The 24,495-nt window shown below is 39.4% G+C and overlaps 2 protein-coding genes across 3 annotated transcripts in view; one reads left to right on the forward strand and one right to left on the reverse strand.

Moving 5' to 3' along the window:
• Positions 1–24,495, forward strand: part of LOC123866409 (phosphatidylinositol 4-phosphate 3-kinase C2 domain-containing subunit alpha) — a 30,637-nt gene that overhangs the window by 4,407 nt on the left and 1,735 nt on the right. The window contains exons 3-28 of one of the 2 annotated variants that reach the window (XM_045907960.1): positions 662–787; positions 1,407–1,974; positions 2,321–2,468; positions 4,904–5,094; positions 5,501–5,591; positions 5,676–5,819; positions 6,006–6,094; positions 6,789–7,026; positions 7,310–7,482; positions 8,079–8,286; positions 8,614–8,818; positions 9,194–9,397; positions 9,859–9,977; positions 11,328–11,506; positions 11,871–12,037; positions 12,906–13,039; positions 13,768–13,856; positions 13,944–14,117; positions 14,514–14,671; positions 15,312–15,399; positions 15,922–16,207; positions 16,877–17,027; positions 17,304–17,460; positions 18,014–18,147; positions 20,127–20,234; positions 20,704–20,904. In XM_045907960.1, the coding sequence (XP_045763916.1) occupies positions 662–787; positions 1,407–1,974; positions 2,321–2,468; positions 4,904–5,094; positions 5,501–5,591; positions 5,676–5,819; positions 6,006–6,094; positions 6,789–7,026; positions 7,310–7,482; positions 8,079–8,286; positions 8,614–8,818; positions 9,194–9,397; positions 9,859–9,977; positions 11,328–11,506; positions 11,871–12,037; positions 12,906–13,039; positions 13,768–13,856; positions 13,944–14,117; positions 14,514–14,671; positions 15,312–15,399; positions 15,922–16,207; positions 16,877–17,027; positions 17,304–17,460; positions 18,014–18,147; positions 20,127–20,234; positions 20,704–20,904 (4,530 nt within the window). The remainder of the gene's footprint in view (positions 1–661; positions 788–1,406; positions 1,975–2,320; positions 2,469–4,903; positions 5,095–5,500; positions 5,592–5,675; positions 5,820–6,005; positions 6,095–6,788; positions 7,027–7,309; positions 7,483–8,078; positions 8,287–8,613; positions 8,819–9,193; positions 9,398–9,858; positions 9,978–11,327; positions 11,507–11,870; positions 12,038–12,905; positions 13,040–13,767; positions 13,857–13,943; positions 14,118–14,513; positions 14,672–15,311; positions 15,400–15,921; positions 16,208–16,876; positions 17,028–17,303; positions 17,461–18,013; positions 18,148–20,126; positions 20,235–20,703; positions 20,905–24,495) is intronic. The other variant, XM_045907961.1, reaches the window with a different exon arrangement.
• On the reverse strand, positions 21,761–23,870 carry LOC123866440 (glutamic acid-rich protein-like). Its single transcript, XM_045908013.1, has 2 exons — positions 23,205–23,870; positions 21,761–22,653 (listed from the first exon to the last, which is right to left on the reverse strand). Exons 1-2 carry the CDS (start codon positions 23,335–23,337, stop codon positions 21,932–21,934), a joined length of 855 nt encoding a protein of 284 aa, XP_045763969.1. The 5' UTR covers positions 23,338–23,870; the 3' UTR covers positions 21,761–21,931.

Consider the following 24,495-nt stretch of genomic DNA (forward strand, 5'->3'; position numbering starts at 1 on the left):
TTTTTGATTACTCAGTAGTGATACTCAGTACAGATAGTGCAATATAGTACTCCAAATTACTGTAGACTATAGGCTACTTCTCATTTAATAGGACATGCTCATGCAGTATAGGCCATTCAAAAGACAAAGATGATAAATGGAGCTCGGAAGTTTCAAATAAATTGTGTTAGTTGAAAAGAGGAAAAAGAGGGCATATTTTGGTGACTGAACAATGTTATTTTAGTGACAATCAAATAAGGACTGTGTTTAGTTTGAATCACATTTTTAGGGACGCAAAAGTAACTAAGGGCGTGATTTTTAATTGAATATTTTTTAATAATTTTTTCACCTTGAAATGATAAAATTATGTGCTATTTTGTAATCTTCCACTGATATCGTCTTGATCTTCATATGCATATCTAAAAAATTGATATCACTACAAATATTATAAATATGAAAGTGTGTTTGTTTGTTTGTTGATTTTTCCATCAATCACGCCGCAAAAGAGCAACAGATTGACCTGATTTTTTTACATGGATATATTAGTTGATAATCAAAGAGTTCCCACGAGATTTTTGAAAATCTAAATCTACGCGGACGAAGTCGCGGGCATCAACTAGTACATTTTATTTATGGAATGTTATCATAATATTATTTTTCAGAGTTTGTGTAATTTCTGCAGATCGACGGGAACCAGCCCGACCCGCAACGCCAGTAGTGATCTGATATCGTTCACGAGCCCAACCAGTAAGACTGCCCCAAAAGACTCTCATGCTTCCCTCAAGGAGTACATTGACCAGATCAGCAAGTTAGTCATTTATTTTAATTTGTACCAAAAGTTCATTAATAAAAGTAAAAAGAAAAAGGATAAAAACTGAAGAGGGTATCACTTATCTCTATAAAAATCATTTTTGGTAGAACAAAATAATTTGAGTTATAATTCTTGCAATTCACGAGAGCGCGTGGACTGTACTTGTGGTCGCGTCGTGCACGAGCACATTGCGTAAGTGTGCGTGCCTGTCGAACCAATCAGTTGCGGGTAAGCGCCCGCAAACGCACACTGCGTTTACTTATACCAATACAACTCAAACACAAGCATGAGCCACGCGCACTCATGCAATAAATATAATTACTGAGACTCCTCAGTTCTCCAAGATGAAATAAGTTTCTGAAACCAATTTCAGTTACTTATTGCATATTATATAGAATATAAAGCTATCTCAGCTTCTAGTAAGATGTTTCTCACTAGAAGCTGAAGTTAGTAAGATGTATGTTATCCATTTAGTTAATTGCTAATGAAATACATGTGATATTGAACACAATAATCTATTATGATATTTTGTAATTGTTTTGTACTTATTTTTATTTTATCTTATCTTTTTATTTTATCTTAGCATTTATTGTGTTATTTAAATGCTTGATTCCAGATTGGGGCAACAGACTGAAGAAATCACATTGAACACGCCCGAACAATCTCAAGCAATGAATAACCAGAACAATCAAAGGCCGGGCTACCCGTACGCGCCGTACAACTATGGCTACCCTCCGCCATACACGCCTATGGCTCCTTATCCGAACATACCGTATGGAATGCCCTCCCCAATGGGGCCAATGCCCCACTATGCCTTCTACCCGCCAATGTTGGCCCAACCGGATCAACAACCCACATACGTCACCACTCCGCCAATATATGCGCCAACGATTCCTTATGCTCAAACTAGGATGGCTACTCCATCCCCTTACGTGACATATCCTCCCCAAACGCCTCAAACCCCTGGATCCTACAATTACAATACAACGAACTTAATATCGAGGCCCACGAGACCTGCTTCCATATACCCCCAGCTCCATCAAGTGCCAAGATATGTTCTACCGCCAAGTAATGCGCCAACAAATAATGTGAATAATAATAATAATGCTGTTAAACTGCCAGCTACTAAGCCAGAACCCTCCCGAGACAGTGTGGAAAGCAATACTTCAAAGAAGTCTGATGTGGTGAGTAGCATTTTATACTAGTTAGCTGGTGTAAGGTAGCCTTTAACTACGATCTTACCTGATGGTAAGTGATGATGCAGTCTAAGATAGAAGCGGGCTAACTTGGGAAGAGTATGCCAGTTTCATTAAACCCATACCCTTGATCGCTTCTAGAGGGTATCGTACCGGAACGCTAAATTGCTTGGCGGCTTGGAGGGTGTTTAAGCACTTTAGTTTTGGACACAAGGTTTAAGAAATAATGACCGCCATATTTTTAAGCAACTAGCGTTTTTTTTTTTCAAAACATTATTCTGGAAACACTGGGGTGGCTGTTTATTTGTAAGTTAAGGTTGCACTTTTCTTGTAGTCGAACGAGGCCACCGATGACCTGGGCAACTTGCCGAAATCGATGAACCTGATCGACTTCGGCGGGCGCAAGTCCAGCGGGCAAGGTAGCGTAAGAGTCAGTGTGCTAGAGGCGTTTGATCCGCTACTAACTGAACAGAATCATTCCGGTGAGTGGCTTGTGTCTCATTCCATATCTCTTGACGGCTCGATGGCAAATCTAAACTAATAATAATATGCTCGCGACTTCGTTCGCGCGGATATAAGTTCTTTAAAAATCCCGTGTGAACACTGATTCGTCAGGATAAAAAGTAGGTTATGTCCGTCTCCTCCTGATACTATGCCTGTACCAAATAGATGATGTCAGCGACTTGGTTCTCGCGGATTTAGGTTTTAAAAATCCTGTGGGTACTCTTGAATTTTCTAGGACAAAAAGTAGCCTAAGTCCATCCCAGGAAGCTACCATACAAGCTGTGCCGAATTCCGTAAAAATCGTCTAAATACACAGATCGTAAAAAGATAGTGTACAGACATACAGATAGGCAAACTTTCGTCTTTATTATTAGTGTAAATTATGGAGAGGTAATTTTTTTTTAGTTTGTATGTAGGCGGTAATCTTTGGAACTTATGATCCGATTCAGAATAATTGTTTGGAATACGGATATGTACATATTGCACAACTAAATTACAGAACATAGAAAGGAATACTTCAAAAACATTTTGACATGACAACGCATCGATGTATATGGATGGGCCCTTCGAAGATAAAAAACGCGCTCAAAAAGTCAAGAGAAATTGCAAAAGTCTCTTGACTTTGTCAATGACGATGACGTAAGATTTAAGCGTATTTTTGCGGACGGAATTGTATGGGAAAGGCTAATCCATATACATCGATGTGACAACGTCTTATAATTCGATAGAGCCGGCTGCACGCACGAAAAAACATGACTCATGCGGCGTTACCTCGCTCTGAGGCGTTCCATGTAAGGCTTGAAGTGCAAGCGAGAGCGCGGAACGAGCGACAAAGAAGCACAATCGGCCTTTGTTGTCACGTTCAACTATCGTCAGTAAACCGACTTTACAGACAACCAATTTTTTTTTTGAAGACAACAGTAATTTGATAGAGTATTTATAAAAAGTTATGTTTGCCATCATATTATCTCACTTTTCAGTTCTATTTATTTTAGCCTAAAAGACAATTAAACCTATGTAGAAATAGGATGAATTACTTTGGAACAGTCTTTTGGGCTATATCACAATCATTCTCATTGTCATTCACTCAATGTGATGTCCTCTACTGAAATGTGACATTGTGAATGTATAGTTTGGTTTTTGGCTTAATCACACTTCTGATATCATTGGTGCTGATCCTGAGCACAACTAAATTTTAGTGTATTCGCATCCTCTTCTTACTAATGTAATATGAAAAGGACAGATACAGTTTTACAGTTTTAAATTTAATTTAGAGCTGTCCAACCTTGTGACTAGCTGCCAGTCGCGAACCTCTGCTTTAAAATAGCGTGCACTAAAATTCTTAAATGTAAAATTCATGAGTCGTCCTTTTTTAGAAATATTAAAAAGAAAAAGATGCAGATACTCTTAGTTTAGAGAAAGACGACGAAATTGGTGCCATTGTGTTGTTAAAATATTAAATGTCCATCAAACACATGAGTTGTTCTGGCTTTATGTCCTGTTTTGTTATTAATAAATGTTTGGGAATGGAAGAAAAATATAGATTTTGGGAAGTAAATCGACGTGCATGATATTAAAAGGCGTAACGCATAACTGAGTAGGTTTCTGCAGTAGTAGAGCGGTGCGGGAGGGGTGTGAGGACGTGACAGGAGAGCTCCGTGATTCGCCAACTTGTGACAACTGTCACCTTTCCCGCACCACTCCACTACCCCAGAAATCTACTCAGTTATGCGCTATACCTATGCCTAGTTATAATTTATGAAAAAATATAACAAAAAGTATTTATCGCGATCATCTTAGTTAATACGAAAGTTGTGATCATTGCTACAATCACAATAATGGTTGTGATTGACTGAAACTTACTTTACTTGCTGCGACTGTGCATTTTAGCCAATATATCTCTGACTCTGACTCTCTGACTATAGAGGTCAGAGAGTCAGAGTCAGAGTCGGCCAATCAGGGGTGTAGCTATCAAACTGCAGTGCTCTGCAAAGCTCTATATACCTCTTGTCAAATGTTTATTAACATTTTATCGTGCATAAATCGTCTGACTACGGTATTTATGATACGGTTGTTGCTTACTTATTATTAGCTTATTCAAAGTAAGGCCCGTATATTATTATCAGATTGGCAGAAAAAGTTGGAACGCGCGCTGGAAGGTCCTCTGCTTATAAATTATGTATCAGACCCCGCAATATTGCGGGATCGGATGTACGCTTCTGATATTCGTAAAGCGAGTGGGACAGACAATTTTCTAATAATATGCGGCCTAAAGTTGTACGAGCTTGTAGTTATCGCATTTCCAACGTAAAATAGAAAGAATAATTCGTTCTGCCATATTATATCTCCCGCACAGTTGGCTAATCGCCGTGGCTGAAATTCGTGATCGGTTATTATCGCCTTTCTGTATCAGATTATGCCGCTAAAAGTGAATGTTCGAGCGTGTACGAGGAATACGATCCTTTGGACTTCTTGTACGGTGAGACGGAGCTCCGTGACGCGCCCGTGTACGCCACTATCAGTAAACGGGAAAGTGTGATGGTGCCCTCGCCGCCGCCTAAGAAGATTCCCAGCGTTCCTGCAGTGGCTAAAAGGCCGACTACGGTATGTAAAAGGTTGCGCCAAACTTTTGTTTTTCTCAAAACTTGAAGGCAATGTTTATGCTGTTAGTTAATAGGTGTTCATTTATGCGTATAAATACAACGTACAAACGTAAAGTCGAATAGGTTTTTTTTATTGTATAGGCTTGCGCTTGACGATAATCATGCTATAAAGAAGGCAATGATGAGGTCTAAGTTGGAGTGCGCTTTGCTTATTCACTCTTGCCTTGAAGACTACTAATTGATACTACTAAAAGATAGTGTGCAGGGTTGTTTAGTGCGCACAAACATACTGAGTATATTCTGTTTAAAATAAAGAATAAACCTTTGCATTCATATATTACTGGCCCAAAGACGTGCTTCGACGTCAAATGTTTGCAGACTATTTATCAATAATTATTTTGTTACAGAACAAACTCTACGACTGTATAGTAAAGACGCGAACCAAAAACTATGATAGTGAACACAAAGCATTTTTGAAAATGGTTATAGACGTAAGAAGTAAGTATCTATATTGACGATCTTATCCGTGTTTTGTTTATTATGTTTTTTTATATATTCAAATTTTTTCTTTTTATTTCGTAGAAAGATTCAGTCACACGGACGAGAGAACGAATCCGGGGCACGTGGTAGCGGCGCGCTCGGGCGGCCGGTACGCGCCCAACACTAGCATTAAGCTCCTCGTCTACAACTCGCACACCGACGAGCCCATCACCTTCACTTCCGACGGTAAGCCATGTTGTATAATATTTAATGTCGTAGATATTAAGTTCAGGAGCTATCCGGCAAATCCTCAAACTTCCGCGTCGATTAAAATTTCACATAATATATGATCTTTATCATTCATCTTTGTGATGAAATAAATTGGCTGAATCATAACTTACAACACCTATAACAATGTTGTTCTCTTTTCAGTGGAATCAACCGTGGAACATGTGATATTAACAGTAGTTTGTTCACTCGACGAAGATATCAGAGAAGACATGTCTGGGTACATGTTGCGGGTAATGTTTCGCTATTTTGTTTATTAAACAAGTCTGATATTCTTGTAGATATATTTTATCGCCCTTTACAATACTCTAACTTTCCGTTTTGGTGACAATCACACCCAAGCAAGTTATAAAAAATATTTTTAACCCCCGACCTAAAAAGAGGGGTGTTATAAGTTTGACGTGTATATCTGTGTATCTGTGTATCTGTGTATCTGTCTGTGGCATCGTAGCGCCTAAACGAATGAACCGATTTTAATTTACTTTTATTGTTTGAAAGGTGGCTTGATCGAGAGTGTTCTTAGCTATAATCCATAAAAATTGGTTCAGCCGTTTAAGAGTTATCAGCTCTTGCAAAGAAGGTTAGATAACCGTTAGGTTTATAATATTATGTCAATTGACAAATGTCAAGCTGTAAAGATTGACGTTGCCTTGATACATAATTATTTATTTGAAAATGATGTTTTGGAAAACTCAGATACTTTGGATCGTAGGCGCGGAATAAATAGTCCAAGAAAATCGGTTCAGCCGTTTGAAAGTTATCAGGTCTTTTCTAGTTACTGTAACCTTCACTTGTCGGGGGTGTTATAAATTTTTAATTTACACTTGTACGTTTAAAAGTCTAAACATATTATATACGCTGCGCTGTGCAATTTTTAAGTTTAATATTTTACTTGCAGAACTAATTTTAATTCGTGATCATTTTTAGGTATGGGGAGCCAGAGAATACTTAACCCCCGGCAGTTCGCTCAGTGAATACGATTGCATTCGCGAGTGTGTGCGTCTGGAGAAAGACGTCCGTCTCTGTCTAACAGAAGGCAGAGAAACCTCCTTAGCGAGAACAGAAAGAGACGATGCGAGAGATGCGCACCTTACCCTAGATGAATTAATATCGACTCAGGGTGGTATGCCAATGTTGTCGTTCGATAATCTCTCTATTTTATTGGGTAAGAATGGTAGCAAATTTTTTACTTGATTTTTCTTTATTTATTTATTGATTTTATTTCGAAGAGAACGCATACCGCGCTCTAATATTTTCACTCGATTCTCAAATCCCTACTAAAAATTTATAAACGCGAGTGTGTCTGTCTGTTTACTTTTCATGGCTCAACTGTTCAAGCGGCCTTGACAAAATTTGGCACAAAAAATAGCTTGCTTCTTGGAGATGGTAGATTTTTTAAAAACCATTACCAAGTCTTGTAAATTAAATTTGCTCTTGTTTTTCCACAGAAACTCTAGAAGGTGAGCTGTCTCGCGCAGTGGGCGTGTTAGGTGCGGAAGGGGTCTGTTCGCCCAATGCGGTGTTCCAAGCCGTCAAAGCTATCTGTGCGCTGGCGGGTGGCGTGGAGACGCTGCACGTCACACACACGCTCAACGCCTTCTCGCAGGCCTGCACTGCACAGGTCAGCTCTTGTACTACTCGTATATCATGGTCCACCAAAAGTTGCCTGGAGGAGATTGCTCTGAGCAATAAGGCCGCCTTTGCATACAATTGTTTTTGGTTTCTTTGTTTTGTCTCTATAATTTCATGTTTTGTGTGCAATAAAGTTTTCTATCCATCTATCTATCTATCATACAAATACCCAAACACAAGGAACAGCAAGATTCATAAATGCCATAATCCGCCTAAAATACATGTTATATGAGTATGGTATGGTAAAATGTTTAGCGTGCGATATGCACTGTCCGCCCACTTGCTACTAAACATGTAAGAAAAGCAAGCAAGCAACCAATCAGTTTGCACTACCACCACACAGCGTCCCACAAATCTTGTAATACACACTCAATGTATGTTTCATCCTTCACCGGAACATCTTCAGGAGATTTAGACTTTAAAATGCACGATCTAGATCTGAGGATGAGGATTCTATCCTCTAGCCTTTTATTTTATTTAGCCTTTTACGTTTCACTGGCCCTCTTGCATATGAATCTGTTGCATATGAAAGTCTGTTTTGCGGGTCATTACTGCCTCTAGTAATAAGCAATTTCCTTGTCACAGGCGACTGGAGCAGTGCGGCCAGAAATCCAGTCAGAAAGCGGGCCGTATTGCTCGGTGTCGCTACGCTCGGCGAACGCTCGCGAGGCGCTCGCGCAACAATGCTCGCGCGTTCGCGACGCCGTGCGCGCGCTGATCGCGTTGTATACGCGCGCAAGATTGCTGGACTTCCAAATGTCCGACGGACCCACTATTGCAACGGATCCTAATAGTAAGTTATTGAATGCTAGCTTTTACTCGCGACTTTGTGTGGAATTAGGATTTTTAAATCCCGCAGGAACCGCGATCAGTAACATAGTAATTGAGGCCCCTACTCTCTTTTATCGTGTTTTTTTTTTGTGGATTAGCCGATTCTATGGAAACCTTAGATACTTCCGCATAACTTTCACTCAAATTTTTTGTCAACTAAAAAAATCGCGAGGAAACCTGAAACATTATTTGAAATGTCAAATGATTACATCACTCATATACTTATGAGTGATTTCTCAAGGTTTGTAGCTCCCCTTGATCAAGATTGTACGTTTTTTCTTCTATTTAGAAGCAGTCCCAGCCCACACGATATCGGAAACGATGTTGTTCTGCATCGAAGCAGTGCACTGCCTGCCGCACTGCTGGACACACGACGAGTACCTGTTCCACGCGCAGGTGTACTACGGCACGCGCCCGCTCAAGGCGCTGCACCTCACGCACGTGTCCAAGATCGAGTGCGGCGGATTCTACCCGAGGATTATATTCGATACGTGGTGAGTAGTCCTATTGTACGGGACCATCTGATCGTAACAATGGAAGGGTCTCCCTCCGGGCTAATGTAATGGCCTGGGACTGGTCCAACTTTTGTAATTTGGAACTTGTATATTGTCTTCTCATGAAACTTCATTTCATGGGAAGTTCAGGATTCAGGATCATTTTCCATATGAGTATGAATAGTGTCATTTATTGTTAATATGGCAGGACTGCTATTATATTAATATTTTTAGGGTTTCATACTACAATATTAAGAAAGGAAAAGCGCGACTGTTGTCACGCAATTCATCCTAAAACCTCTGTCATGAATAAAACAGCTTCGTAAAAGTACGTGTATTTTTCGTATTTTTAATATCTGATGTACCCTCATGCAGGTTAAATCTAGAAGACGTCCCAGTCAATACGCTCCCGCGCGAATCCAGGCTAGTACTAACCCTGTACGGGCGCACGCAGCGAACGGAGGAGCAGGCCCAAAACGAGAGCCAACAGAACAACCAAGAAGGAGAGGAAAATGGTGACGTGCTGTTCGAACAAGTGGAACTGGGCTGGACTGCCGTACAGTTGTTCGATTACGATAAGTAAGATTTTATTTTCAGTTTAAACTTTCAAGTGCTAATTTTCTCTCAAAAATCTGAAATAATCTCAATTGCACAATGCACTTCGCCGAATCACGCAGAATGGAAGATCTAAAGGGGGTTTAAAAAAAGCGACATTATTAAGATTCAAGATTACATTTACAAAATGAGAGTTACTTTTGTGCCGATTCGAAGCGTATCACCGAGCGTACTGGGAATTAAAATTGACACTAAGTTGACAAATGTCTCAGTCATCACTCATTTAGTTTCATCAAACATTTAGTTCCATGTACGCTCACAAGACGTTCACCATGTCAGTACTGAAATTTCGAAAATCAAGTCGCTGCAAATCAGTTGGCATTTGCAGATCCAGTGTGCTTGTATTAGTAGAGGTCAATGATAGAAATGTATATCTCTCTCGGTCGCACACGACGTACGTATAAAGTATGGTTTACTTGTATCAGAATGCTAGCGTCGGGCCACTACGTGCTGCCGCTGTGGCCCGCGTGCTGCGACCGGCGCATCGGGCCCGCGCCGCACCCGCTGCATACGCCGCCGCCGCCATATCCCCTAGTTAATATTGGTGAGTGTACTATTATCATTACTATCTGTGACATTTCCTCTAGCTTAGCGTGTTTGTATAGCGGCTGCATCTAGGCTGCGTGGCAAACCAGGATGGGCTCACTTGGTCACGTAACTCAAGCTACATACGTCACGCGGTGCGAGCCGTCGGCTGCCAGTGCCGATCCCATCGGTTTCGAAGAAAAACTGAGAGAGAGAGGAGAGATAAGAGGAGAGGTGTTTGTTAAACTTTAGACTGCAGTCCTGCTGCGAGCTGAATTACACTTTATTGCGTAATAACAAGAATCGTCTTTGCGAAGAGAGTTTCCTGTACCTATTAGGTACAATTATGTATTCTGTGGTCAAACTGAGAGCAGGCTTAAACTCGACGTGAGTTTGGTCATTTAAATAGAACATCTTGTTCATTAATGGACTAGTTTTTAAAGTCATTTTTTAATACAGTTGCTCAAAAAGTGGCGTATTGCAGGGACGTATAGCGTTCGGGATGTGGGCTATTACATACTCGTGCTTTTTCTTTACCTTTCCCGCACTCGTGCTTTTTCTTTCCCAACTGTCAAAATATTAAAAAGAAAAACCAACCATGAAGTTTTTACTAAAAAAATTCATAGAAGTTTTTATGATTCATGCAAATACGTATTTCTAATAAGAAGCTACTAATTTGTTTCAATATCAGATTTAATGATTTGATTGAATGAGTTTGGTTAGGTTTCATTTCATTTCATCTCATTAAATTTCATTTTCATTTCATATCACTAAAAAACTTCTACTGAAGACTTGGCTGTATGGCATAGTTCCCTTTGCCTACCAGAATGGGTGAAGAAAAAAAACCTCTGCTTATATTCTACGGTTGGCGCCATTTTTCAGAAATTTTCTTTGCGAGTTTAGTTGTTGGTTGCCTAAAATGAGTAATTTCGACCCTAGTTTTTTATATCTATTAACAATAAAGTTGTTTTAAATTAAATTAAATTAAGTTAGTTGAGTTTATTGTGTTTTTATTATTTTATTAAATTGCTTCATTTTTTCGCAACTGTATTAAAAATAGTCGTTCAGTACACGTGCGGAACCGTCATTGCAACTCGTTCCGACTGTCAACCCTCGCCTTCAGCTACGCCTCGGCTCGGGTAGACATTTGTCGGAACTCTTTGCAATGACAGCCTTTCCGCACTTGTAATGAAATATACTATTTAGCTACAATTTTAAAGTAGGCAATTTTACATCTAAGGTGCTCTTTAATTGAAACAAAAATGAATTGCTATACAATGATATTTGTTACCAAGATTCAACGAGGCGTAATAGTTACATGGAAAAAACTTAGTTCAAAAACATCTTTGAAGTTTCATTGTCCACACAGAAATCCCCATATATACGCGGACGGGCGTCAAATGGACGGACGATGAAGAAGAGAAAGGGAAATCGTTATCTCTGGAGGATTTGCCCAAGTTCGACTCGCTGGACGGACACACGCAGTCGCAGTTGTTGCATCTGATCGAGCAGGGCGCCTACCAGAGGATGCCTACTGAAGGTAGAGAGGTGAGACTTAGACTTTTATACATGGCATAATAATAAGGCATTCCGAACCATGGTAGATGCATTTGACGATTAAAAGTACTTGTAAAAGATTTTGAAATGGCGCCTGATGCGGGCACTATAGTTCCAACTTTGCGCACCTGCAGGTTGATTCCGAAAAACCTGCATCAATCAATATTACAATCGCAATTGTTGTGATTGGCTGAATTCGTGCTCTTCTTGTTGCAACAATGTATTGTAGCCAATAGTGAGTGAGCGTCAACCAATCAGAGGTGATTGCGATCGTGACATTGTAGCTGTCGTTCTACCGCAATCGAGCCGCGGATAAGTTGTGGCACTATAAACATATCTGTACAACGGTCGACAGATTCTATGGGAGAAGCGTCAGTATCTGGTGCAGCTACCAGGTGCCTTGCCGCTGGTTTTGCTCGCGGCGACCAACTGGTGCGGCGAGCAGCGCGCGCAACTTGTGTCGCTCATACAACTGTGGGAGAAGCCTTCACCGCTCAACTCCATGCATCTGCTGCTACCCTGGTAATTACTCAACAGATCTATCGATATAACGAGTGAAGCCTAGGCAAATAAACTGGTGTCTTGCCGCTGGCAGCATCCCTGTACAAGTCCAGCATTACAGGTTTACGGGGAGAACTGGCTGAGATGGACGGTCGCTTTTTACATTTCCACATATAGTGCGGCGGGGTACCTTTCACAGCCTACATATATCCATTTAACTTCGGCTTCTCTGGTACTTTTTTCAACCCCCAACGGAAACAGGTATGTTATATTGTTATGTTTAACGTGAGTATCTGTGTCTGTCTGTAAAATTGTAGTGCTCAAACAAATGGACAGATTTGAATGCAGTTTCATTTATTCGAAAGCATGTTTAATCGAGATGATTCTTAGCAATGTTTGATAAAAATCTGTTCAAGGTGTTTGTTCTGTTATCATATGTTTTCTCATCAGGTATAGAGGTCTCAGTCATCCAGTTCTTTATATTCCTACCACTTGTCTAATAGACTGGATCCTGACTACAATGCAATATTTTGGTAACCTTGATTTGTCGGGGGTGATTAAAATTTTTAATTAATTTATACTTGTTAGTAAATAAAGAAATCATCATTATCATTACTAACCGATGGACGTCCACTGCTGGACATCGGTCTCTTGTAGGAATTTCTATATGCCACGGCCTTGCACTATTTGAACTACAAGTATGACTCCAGTGGCTCCCTGTGAGACTCGTTTGAAGTCATCTGTCCACCTAGTGGGGAGTCTTCCAACGCTGTCCTTTCTGGTGCGAGGTCTATTAAAGGATAAAGAAATACCATGTAGAAAATAGTAATTTTGCGCTTACCAATATAGTGGTTGGTGAATAGATAAAAACATCGATAATTTTCAATAGTTTCCCAGATGCGGCAATCAGAAAAATGGCAGCGGCACTCGTGAACGGAATGTCTGACGACGAGCTGATCCGAGTGCTGCCGCAGCTCGCGCAAGCGTTGCGGTATGAGACGTATGAAGCTAGTCCGCTCGCAGGTAAGGCTAAGGCTAGTTAAAACATTAGTGTTTGTCATCTTTTTCTTTCGAACTTTTCACAGGGAAAATATAAGAGTTATTCGCTATAAGCTTATTGTTCCTTGCATACTATGTATAACTTCCGCAAAGTGAAGTCTGCTTCTTAGATGTAATATTTTTCAAGAACATCTCAGCAGATTTGTTCGTTATTTTCATCAATACATTAGTTCTCTATCTGTCAGTTATTACATGCACACACACACACTCGCACATGTGGCCGCACAACATTTTACACCAAATTTTGTAGACTAAAGCACTAAGTAAAAACTGAGATTGGTGTTGGCTATTTGCAGGCCAAATAGACCGTAGTCTACAATAGAATAGAATAGAGAGAGAGGGAGTAGAATAGTTACAATTATTCACACTTATAAAATATTTAAGAGACTTCGTCAATTTACTCTATTTACAACACATTTATTCGCCCGATACAAGTTTCTGCCTCTAATAATTTTCGATCATTATTATATTAATGGGACAGCATTGGCGAAATTTCTGAACTAAATTGGCAGGAATAAAAGTATTGCCATCCTTTTTCACAGTGAACTTTATGAAAAGGATGGTACTAAGAAAATGTTTGACAGCTCTCTTTAGCGCTAAGATTTGTGTATAACCCAATAAGCCATTTGGTATTATATAGTGTATTTGGTATTGGCCCATTTTGGTATTATATAGTGATGTTTTCTTTTTAGAGGTGTTATTATCGCGAGCATTATCAGCCCCCGCCGTGGCACACAAAATGTTTTGGCTTCTAGTCCATTCCCTGCCAAACGTACCACAGGTAAAAAAATAACTCTCCTTATTTTCAACATTTAAACTAGTTATTTTATTTTCTATCCTCGTATTTAAAAAAAAATGTATTTTCCAGGCACCAAATCAAGAATTTCTGGGCATAAGTTTAGAAGAGAACGCGGGTGAAAATCTAGAAGTGGACGCTACTATGACTGCGACGTGGCGGTATAGATTGCTCCTACGGGCGCTACTGGCCATCTGTGGAGAGAACTTAACCAAGACTTTGCTTAGGCAACAACTGCTTGTTAAGGTATTATTTTAAGGTTACATTAACATTAGCATTAGACCTACTAGACTAAGTTAGACTAAAGTTTTCTAAACTAGAAAAAATACATTGTAAAGTTATGTTATAGTTTGTTCCATATCTATGATCTACTATCTGATGCCCGCGACTTCGTTCCTGTGGATAGAGGTTTTTAAAAATTCCGTGGGAACTCATTGATTTTCCGGGATAAAATGCCAGCTATGTGTTAATCCAGGATATAATCTATCTCCATTCCAAATTTCAACCAGATCCGTCCAGTAGTGATTGCGTGATTGAGTAACAAACATCCAAACATCCACACTTTCACATTTATAATATTAGTAGGATTAGGATTAGGATGATGCTTGATCTATGTGAAAAAATACACAAACTTTATTTTAGACGGTAGCAGACGTAGCGATGTCGGTCAAATGCGCAAAGGAGGCGCTACGTCAGCGCGCGCTGTACGTTGGGGGCGAGAAGCTCTCCGGCCTGCTGCGCCAAGAGCCAGCTGCGCTGCCGTTCGCGCTGCATCGATACGTGCACGACATCGATGTCAAGTGAGTATCGATGTTTTGTGCAAAGAAAGCGCTACGAGGCGAGAAGTTGCCCGGTCGTAAAAAGTTGTGTCACATCACTATACCTTAAGTTAGATTATCCCGGTGGCATCCACCACTATAAACTAATATGTTCCCAAGCAACATAGCTAAGCGTCGAGACACATTTTACAAACGCACATCGCAGTGATCGTACTTATCGTAATTACGTATCGTAATTTTGATGTAAGCTAGTTTTTTGAATACTTGGACAAGTGAGATGTTGAGATTGTACTCAAGCGTTACTAATGTCTAATCTCTAATTAGGACTTCGTCTGTGTTGGCATTAGCTGGCGGGCGTGCTCTGGCTTTTAGGAGTGTTTTTTTTGTTAAAACTGACTGGAAAGCGCTCTAAAAGGGGGGCCGTGCGTGTGTCGGCGAGCACCGGCACAGACGGGGTCCATACTTGTATAGTTTAACTAACTTGTTACAAATAACTACAAATTTGACATTGGCTAATCTTTGTAAAGCCAGACGAGAGAGAGAAAAAAATCTCTAATTATCTAATGTCACAAAAATCTATTGTTGTCATCAATAAACGATTTTACTGTAAAATAAAATTTGTCAACTGCACAATTGAAACTAATTGTTTTTTTCTTTTTAGGTCTTGCTCATACTTCTCCTCAAACACACTCCCGTTGAAAATCAACTTTATTGGCATCGACTGTGCTGTTATTCCCGCTATGTTTAAGGTAAAATATTTTTATAAGAAACTAGCTTTACCCGCAACTTCGTCTGCGTCGATGAAGATCTTTAAATTTTTTTTAAAAACTCGTGGGAGCTATTAATTTTCCCAGAGTATCTTATGAAATTGGTTAAGTAGTTGAAGCGTAATAAAGTTACTAATAAACAAACATACAGATTCTCTTTAGGATTTTTAATATACAACATAATGTTGTACGTTACTAGCTGATGCCCGTGACTTCGTCCGTGTCGATTTAAGTTTTTAGTATTCCCGTGGGAACTTTTTGAGTATCACGAATAAAAAGTAGCCTATGTAACTTTCCAGATCTTTAACTGTACCCATGCAAAGAGTCGCGCCGATTGGTTGCTTTGTTGTGACGTGATTAAAGGATAAACCAACAAACAAGCACACTTTCACATTTGTAATACCAGTAATGATACATATTAGGGGCCTAAAGCTTGAATTCAACCTTCAATTATATATTTTAAGGGTTAGAAAGACTTTAACATATGTGATAAATTCCCCATAGGTTGGTGATGATTTAAGACAAGATTCGTTAGTACTGCAAGTGATCAAAGTAATGGACACTTTGTGGTTGAAAGCTGGATTAGATCTGAGAATAGTCACATTCCAAGCACTACCTACTAGTCGGAAGAGGGGTATGATAGAAATCGTTCCTGAGGCAGAGACCCTGCGCGCCATACAAACCGAGTGGGGCTTGACGGGATCATTCAAAGACAAGCCCATAGCGGAGTGGCTGGCCAAACACAACCCCTCCGAACTGGAGTACCAGCGGGCAAGGGATAATTTTACAGGTAAAGTGCTTTACTTCATATTTTCTTTTTCACAACATGGCTGTTTTTTCAAGTGCTAAATAAACGTTAACTGATGAATGAATTTGATGGCTTGACAGTTTTCCTATACAAATTGTCAAAACGTCTTTATACCCTAGTGTAAAGTTATTTGAGGATCGAAAGATCGCCCTTTAGACGCGTAAGCAAAAACTTCTTATATAAAGTCTGTCTTTTCTGTTTGTTACTTATGTGATAGCGCATCGTTCATTTAGTAGTTGAAACTTTTTAATTTTTAATCTATGGGCACTACTTGGTACTTTAAAAGATGGTCGTCTCAAGACAGCTGTTCTGATTGGCGGCCATTTTAAATGCGGTTGGAAGTAACGTTGGCATTACTTTCATCCTAAAAAGACCAGCTGGTCGATTGCGGAGAACCTTGTTCAATATTACTACAATCTTAATTGTTGTGATTGGCTGAATTTATGGTTTCTTGTTGCAATGCATTGTAGCCATGACTGAGCGAGTTTCAACCAATCAGAGGTGATTGCTATCGTGGCTTTGTAGCTGTCATTCTACCGCAATCGAGCCACTGAGCCTCTTAACGACGCTTTTTTTAACGGACGTTTAAAAGCTCTCGTGTAAATAAGGCCTAAAGAAGTTTTGCTTGAAAAAAATGATGATTTTATGCAGCGTCGTGCGCGGGCTACAGCGTGGCGACCTACCTGCTGGGCATCTGCGACCGCCACAACGACAACATCATGCTGAAGACGTCCGGCCACCTCTTCCACATCGACTTCGGCAAGTTCCTGGGCGACGCGCAGATGTTTGGCAACTTTAAGAGGTCAGTGACACTGGTTTATCCAAATTAGTCTAGAATCATGTTTGATAGAAAGCAATGACTAGGTTACTTGAGATACGTTGGGCTAGAAGATTAACTTTGTACAGGTGTATACTTTGTATTTTAATTCTGTCCAAGAATCAAGGCGTTCTTACCATGAGTGTATGTATGTAATGTAGGTGGGTGCGTATATACGTGCGTGTGTGCGTTTATCCTTACCCGTGTGAGCGTGAAATATTTGTTGAGTGTTAGGTTATCAATAAAGGTGTCTATCCCTAGAGACCGTGCGCCGTTCGTGCTAACTAACGACATGGTGTACGTCATCAACGGCGGTGATCGCCCCACGCAGCGCTTCCAGCACTTTGTGGAGCTTTGCTGTATGGCCTTCAACATAGTACGGGCGCATCACGATCACATACTGGACTTGTTCGCTTTGGTGAGTTGGCGATTCTGTTCATAGATTGGTTTCTTCGACTGTACTATCCTTTTCACAATTTTACTTGCGGAAAACGATGACGATTTGTCTTTAATAAAAACAGAGTCAGTTTTGTTTTGAGTATCTGCATTGCTTTACTAAACAACTTGTAGTTTTATTTATTTATTTATTTATTTAAAGGTACACAAAACAGGTTGTAACTAAAAATGGTCCAAACATAAAAACAAAAGATCCTAATCAACCCCTAATAGGTGTACATAGCAATACTATACCTAAATAAAATATACAATTACACAAGATATACACAGAATTTTTAACAAAATTTGAAGAATTTTGAGTTTTTGGAGAGTTCGCTAATAATTCCGAACTGCTTTACAAACGTTTTTTCATATAAACATACAACGCTAAATAGTCTATTTTATATTGTTCTAAATCTAAAAGTAAGCCAATTATCGATTTATTATTTCTTCAATATCGATCATATTCTAATTGATTCAACATTCCTTGAGGTGATGTTGATTCTGATTTTAATATTGATGGTGGTGGGTGTTAGATGGCGATGTCGGGGGTGACGGGCGTGTCGAGCGCGGCGGTGGGCTACGTGCGCGCCGCGCTGCTGCCCGCCGCCTCCAATGCAGAAGCGGCTGCGGCCTTCGCGCAGCTCATCAACTCCTCGCTCAAGAGCAAGTGAGTGTCTGTTCATTCATAAAAAATTAAAGCTGCCACCAAGCCGGGTTCACGTGTCCTGAGATGCGGCTCAAGCCGTCAGAGGCTCCCGAGAGAGATATAAGACATAAAAGTTTTCGCGATAGAAAGAGATGTTTGGGACTTTGTGTCTGTGGTGGCGTTTGCTGGCGCGCGTGTTGTGACTTTTTGGAGTGTTTTTTTTTGTTAAAACTGACTGGAAAACGCTCTAAGGGGGTGCCGTGCGTACGTCGGCGAGCGCCGGCACAGACGGGGTCCATACTTGTATAATTTAGCTAACTTGTTACAAATAACTACAAACTTGACATTGGCTAATCATTGTAAAAGCCAGACGAGAGAGAGAAAAAAAAAGAGAGATGTTTGTTAAACTTTCGACCGGAGTGACAGTTGTCGAGCTAAAATCGCACTTTATTCCATCGTGACAAAAGTCGCCATTTATTTAAACCTTCTGCACCATACGAGGGGTGGCTGAAAAGTTCTGAGCCTAGGGCATTAAAAGTCTAGATAAAAATCTAAATAAAATTTATTTTTCAATATAGTCCCCATGGACTTCAATGCACTTTTGACATCTTTTATAGAGGGCTTGTATCCCTGAAAAAAAATAAGCCGCGTCTTTAGCTTGAAAATGTTCATTTACGGCCGCCTTCATCTCTTCATCATCTCCAAATCTTCGTCCCCGAAGGTCCTTTTTCAAATTTTTAAATAGAAAATAGTTGCTAGGGGCCAGATCTGGACTATAGGGAGGGTGGTTCACTTCATCGAATCCAGTTTCTCGCAAGGCTTGCCTCGCAATGCGCGCTGTGTGAACCGGCGCATTGTCTTGCAGAAACAAAATTCCTTTGCTGATTTTGCCTCTTCTTTTTTCAACAATGGCTTCGCGAACTTTTTTCAAAAGCCCTGCATAATACTCTGCATTCATCGTAGTTTTTTTTTGGAGGTAATCTATGAGTAAAACTCCTTCGCAATCCCAAAAAATGGTGGCCATGAGTTTGGAAGCCGATTTTTCCACCTTGAACTTCTTCGGCGGCTTTTCCCCCTTCTCTATCCATTGCATTGACTCTTGTTTCGACTCCGGGTCGTATTGTCGGATCCACGTTTCATCAACGGTGACAATACGAGTGCAAATTTCCTCCAAATTGTCCTTGCACAGGTCTATAAATTCTTCGGAAGTTTCAACTCGTCGCTGCTTGTCCAGTGGCGTGAGCATTTTAGGCACCCAACGCGCACTGACTTTATTCATATGCAAATGATTATGCATAATGTCTCCAACTCGTTCCTTACTGATGCTCAGCTCTTCTGCTATCTGCCACAATTTTACTCGCCGATCGTCCAGTACAATTTTTTTTACTTTTTCGATGTTTTCATCAGTGACTGCGGTGTTCGGCCGGCCCGAGCGGGGGTCGTCTTCCAGAGTCTCTCGGCCTTGTTGGAATAGGCGTGTCCATCGTTTAACCGTGGCTGACGACGGTCCAGATTCTCCGTATACACTAGACATTTCTTCAAAAATTTCTTTTGCTGTTTTCCCCTTTTTTACGAGGAATTTTATGACGGCGCGATGTTCCAATTTCGTTAACTGCAGCGATGACTCAGACATGTTGATGTTCACGGTTCAATTACTCAAAGCTTAATGAAGCTAATGACATGAAACTTTTCTTATATAGTGGGTAGATGTCGCTCAACTAGTGACCCGCCGGATGAGTAATTAGCACGAATGCAAGTGCCTTAGGCTCAGAACTTTTCAGCCACCCCTCGTAGCTTTCTGAACCAGTAAGATCAGTCTGTTTTATCTTGCATTTGATTATTGCATACTATTTACAACTAGTATAGTTTGGATTAGGATGATATTTGAAATTAATTTAGCTGTGAAAAAATTCTCACCGTCCAAAACTTTTTCAGCTTTCTGCTCAGCAACTCTGGCAGTTTGTTGTATACCGACACTTACAATTATCTTTCTTTTGTAGATTCACGCCCATTAACTTCTTCCTGCACAATCTGGCGCAGATGAGAGCGAGCGGCGACCAGAGCAGCAGCTCGTCTGAACTGCTTTCCTTCATGCCACGGACTTACACGTAAGAAAGTTACACTCACTACTATCAAATGAGGTTTTTAAACTTCTGTGCCTAATTTGAATAGTAAGAAATGAAAATCCAAAGAATTTTAATTTTAGAGTCCATAATTTAACTTCATTGGTATGCAAATTTTGGTATTGTATCATAAAGTCATTTGATTTATTAAATACTGATTTATTTACTCACGACTCGTGGCAAGCTACGCATGCGTTTGGCGTATTGTGTCTGCTAGAAGTTTTCAAATAACTGCTGAGCCAATTTTAAAGAAGTCTTTGCAGAGACATATTTTATGGATTTTCTAAATATGGTTAGAAAATTTTTCCTCAATTGCTGGATCTATTCTTACATTTAATAGCTACAGTTTATTACCTCAGTATATTCTTGGAAATTTCCATAATAGTTTATCATCGAAAAGCTACTCGTCGTGGGTTTAAGAAAAAATCACCAAATGTTTTATTAAAACCTACAGTATGGCGCAAGAAGGTCGGCTGGTTCGGGTGGAATGTTTGAGCTACGAAAAACGCTACGACCCAGAAAAGCACTACGTATACGCGCTGCGAGTTTACAGGCAGGGGCAGGCCACGCCGGCCGTGCTGTACCGCTCGTACAAACATTTCACGGAGCTCTACCAGAAGATCTGCCTGCACTTCCCTTTGGCGAAGGTTCATAGGTAAGAATATTTTTATGCACCAATGTGTTCATGAGAGATCTTGAGGCCTCCCAATAAGCGCCTAGGGGGTCTTAGTATCCTATATAACCCGACTTCCCAGGACGTCAGGTATCTTCAGAAGATTTTTCTGATATGATGTGTGGATGCCAAGTAGTCTGCAACGGATTCCCACAGTGTAGTAGAACCGAAGCGGAAAGTCTTTTTTGATGTTATCAACTTAAACTCAGCTTTATTTACTTTGATACACGGTTGAAATTGATATAATGAAAACAAAACATAGAAGTCACTGAATTGGCGAACGCCCGCTTTGCTTTTGCTTCGCCACTGTTATGGCAAAGTAAATAAAGCTCAGTTTGAGTAGTTACCGAAAAAGAAATTGCATTTTTTGCATCTTACATTGCAAAAAATTTAATCTTTTTTAAGGACTATTATTATCGAAGATAGCTACTGTTTCAATGACTTAATTTGATATCTTCTTGTAAGATCATAATCATTACGCGAGCAGCCAGTTTCTAGTAAATCGATAAGATCAAGTTGATAATGTATGTAGTTTATCTCATTAATTGCTTTATTTATAATAATTACACCATAACCAATATTACTATGTATTTTATTGTATAAAACCTTGCTGATGAACTTAAGCCAAGGTATCTAAAAGCTTGAGGTAAATATTTCATTGGTGCGTATGAACGCACATTTTGGATGTCTAAAGGTAGGGGTTCCTTGCATGTACTCATAGTATGAAGTAGACCAAACAACCCGGCACATATTTAAATAAATAAATCAATAAATAAAAGTTTATTTAGCTCAATCACAAAAAAAAAACAAGAATAACAATTAAGATACATTTATTAGGTATTTCAATGGTTTCCACTTAGTCATTCTTGCGTACGTGTATACGCTGCATTTTACATACGCGCCAAGGAAACCCTACTTTTAAAAAGGGCGATGAAAACTCCAACACGTCTAGAATATGTTTGTATATGGTTCTGTATGAAAGATTACGTCAGGTTCATGCACTCAAGCCCTAAGCGTCGCTATTTTCTTTTTCATTGCTCATCAAAGGTCCATTGTAATGCAAATCTAAATGCTTCTGTTTGGGGGCACTCTTGGCAACACCCGCTTGTCTGGTCATCTGTTGGCGATGCTGGGATATCAAGTCCCAGCTGTCGATATCTTCCACTGGCTTGGCAAAGCTGGTGTTTCCGGTTCCATCAATTGTGTTTGGTGTGACTTCGGGATCTGGTGAATAAGGGGGTGGGCCGTTACTTTTGCTTATCGAACTCTCTAAGGTGTTTGTCGAATGTTGCTGTCTTTGACGGGAGATAGACGAAGTAGATTGTTGTATTGGCTGAGGTTGAGGGGCAGTCCGTTTTTTCGTTTTCTTTTGCTCTTCTTTCCTTGGTTGTTGTTGTGCTGCTCTAGTTTGTTGCACAATAAGTTTCTCCCTCTCTTTTCTCAATTTCTCTTCTCGTTGTTTCTCTTTCGCTGCAAGTTTCTCCTGTTTTTTCTGCTCGGCGAGACGCTGTTTTTCTAACTTCTTTTGTTCTTTAACATTAATTTTTGCTTGTTGATTAATTGCTTGCGGGATATCTGGTGCGCTTTTCCTTGTGTTTATTGTTTCGTTTGAAGGTTTTGTTAAATTGTTTGTGCTTTTTGATTGGTTTATGAACTGTGCAGATTGTTTCATAGGTAACTTTACCATGGAGGGCGTTATTTTCTTCGGCGTTTCCAAATATAGGTCGCTCCCTGTAAAAATGTATTGAAAATGTTTATAAACGGCAATGCTTTCTCTATGAACTGCCCATAGTTGAAATCGTGTGAATGGTTAAAGCGCAAAGTAGTAACAACTAGACACTTTTGGATTTATAATATTAATACGAATTACCTCATTGCTATAAAATTTATGTATATTTAATCTGGCGCTGTAAACCTTGTAACATTACTAATTTACAAATTTTCTTAATCATTTAATCTTTATCATACGGACATTCTTTTGTTATTATTGTATCAAGTGTTCAGGTTACAGATTTATAACGCTATAGATAAGTACGATTTCGAAGAAAATTATATGACGCGTAGGTTTTCTGTACTTGTTATCAAAATAGCACATACCATTAATTTTTTTTATTTGTGACTTGTGTTGTTGGGAAAACAAACCAAGTTTACATGATATGAAATATTTTAGTATGGAATAAGGTATGGATATGAAAAAAATTTGAAAAAAGTTCTAGCCAGTGAAAATAAAAATAGAAACATTAAAAATGTATATAAGTAATTCAATTTCGTCAGTTACATACCGAATAGTTCATCTCTATTTGTTCTGTAAGCACCGTTGAGAGATATTCCTGAAGATCTATCATAGTGTTCGATTCCACTAGTTTTCCCCGATTTAAAATTTACCGAAGCCTTGAACCCTCGAAACCGAAGCATTATTACTGTCCGTGAGATTACAAAAACAGAATTATCCTAATGAAATTCACTGCATAACCGTCCGGAACGAAATTCACGTATAAATTCTTAACACTGCAGATTGCGAAACTAAGAGACCGATCTGAAACTCGACACTTTAGGTAATGAACTACAGTATGAGTAAGGACGTTATCACATTTTCTTGACTCATTGTATATCGAAGAGTTATGTCTACAGCATTATACTACAGTATATTTGCAGTAAAAGTTCCATTCAAGCGCGTCAAATGATAACAAACAGGTTATGCTTGTGGTACACATAAATCTACTCGCTATTCTCTAAATGTCTAATTATTTTGTACATGATTTACTTTAGTCTTGTTTATTTGAAGTTCAATAATAAATCGATACTTGTTTCAAAGATAAGATAACCTGTCGATATTGTAACTGATAAGTGATCTTATCGCGTTAATTATTTATCGCTTATTTGTCGCGATTAATACCAGAATTTTGGATTCTCATAATGTTGGTATATCTTTTAACATAATTACAAATTGTAATGATTTTTAATTATTAGGTTTAAGATTATGTCGTACGATGTCTAGAAGTAATATGATTTAATGTTATGGGGGTTTTTATAATACCTGCATATTGCTTTTAATTATTTTTCGAATATTTTACAAACATTCGCCATTATTGCCACAGACAGCCGAAGAGAGAGATAGAGATTGCTTTGTCTATTTTTTTAAGTTCATTATAGGCATACGCTTGACCATTAGATGCACTTGATGGAAAGCGATGATGTGGCCTAAGATGGGACGTGTTTACCTAGAAGATGCTTACTCACTCTTGTTTAAAGATACCCTGATTATATCTAAGAGGCATGTAACAGATCGCGGTAGAGTATTCAAAACCTTAGCATTGCGTATGAGGAATGATGTCACAAACTGTGTGAGCATGTGCGTTTTGTGCATTCTATAATATCGAGCTAACAGTTCCAATATTATAGTTTAACTATATGACAGAGTTAAAACGAGACTGACATTTATATTATATCTCTCACATAAATCTGTCTCACTTTACTCAATCTTAAGTTTGAGAAAAGTCAAAATGCGGTCTCTAAATCTCAACCTCAGAGCCCGATGGGACGGAAATCCGACACGACCGGAGAGAGATCAGG

Source organism: Maniola jurtina, chromosome 6 (assembly GCF_905333055.1).
Source record: "Maniola jurtina chromosome 6, ilManJurt1.1, whole genome shotgun sequence".
Classification (NCBI taxonomy): domain Eukaryota; kingdom Metazoa; phylum Arthropoda; class Insecta; order Lepidoptera; family Nymphalidae; genus Maniola; species Maniola jurtina.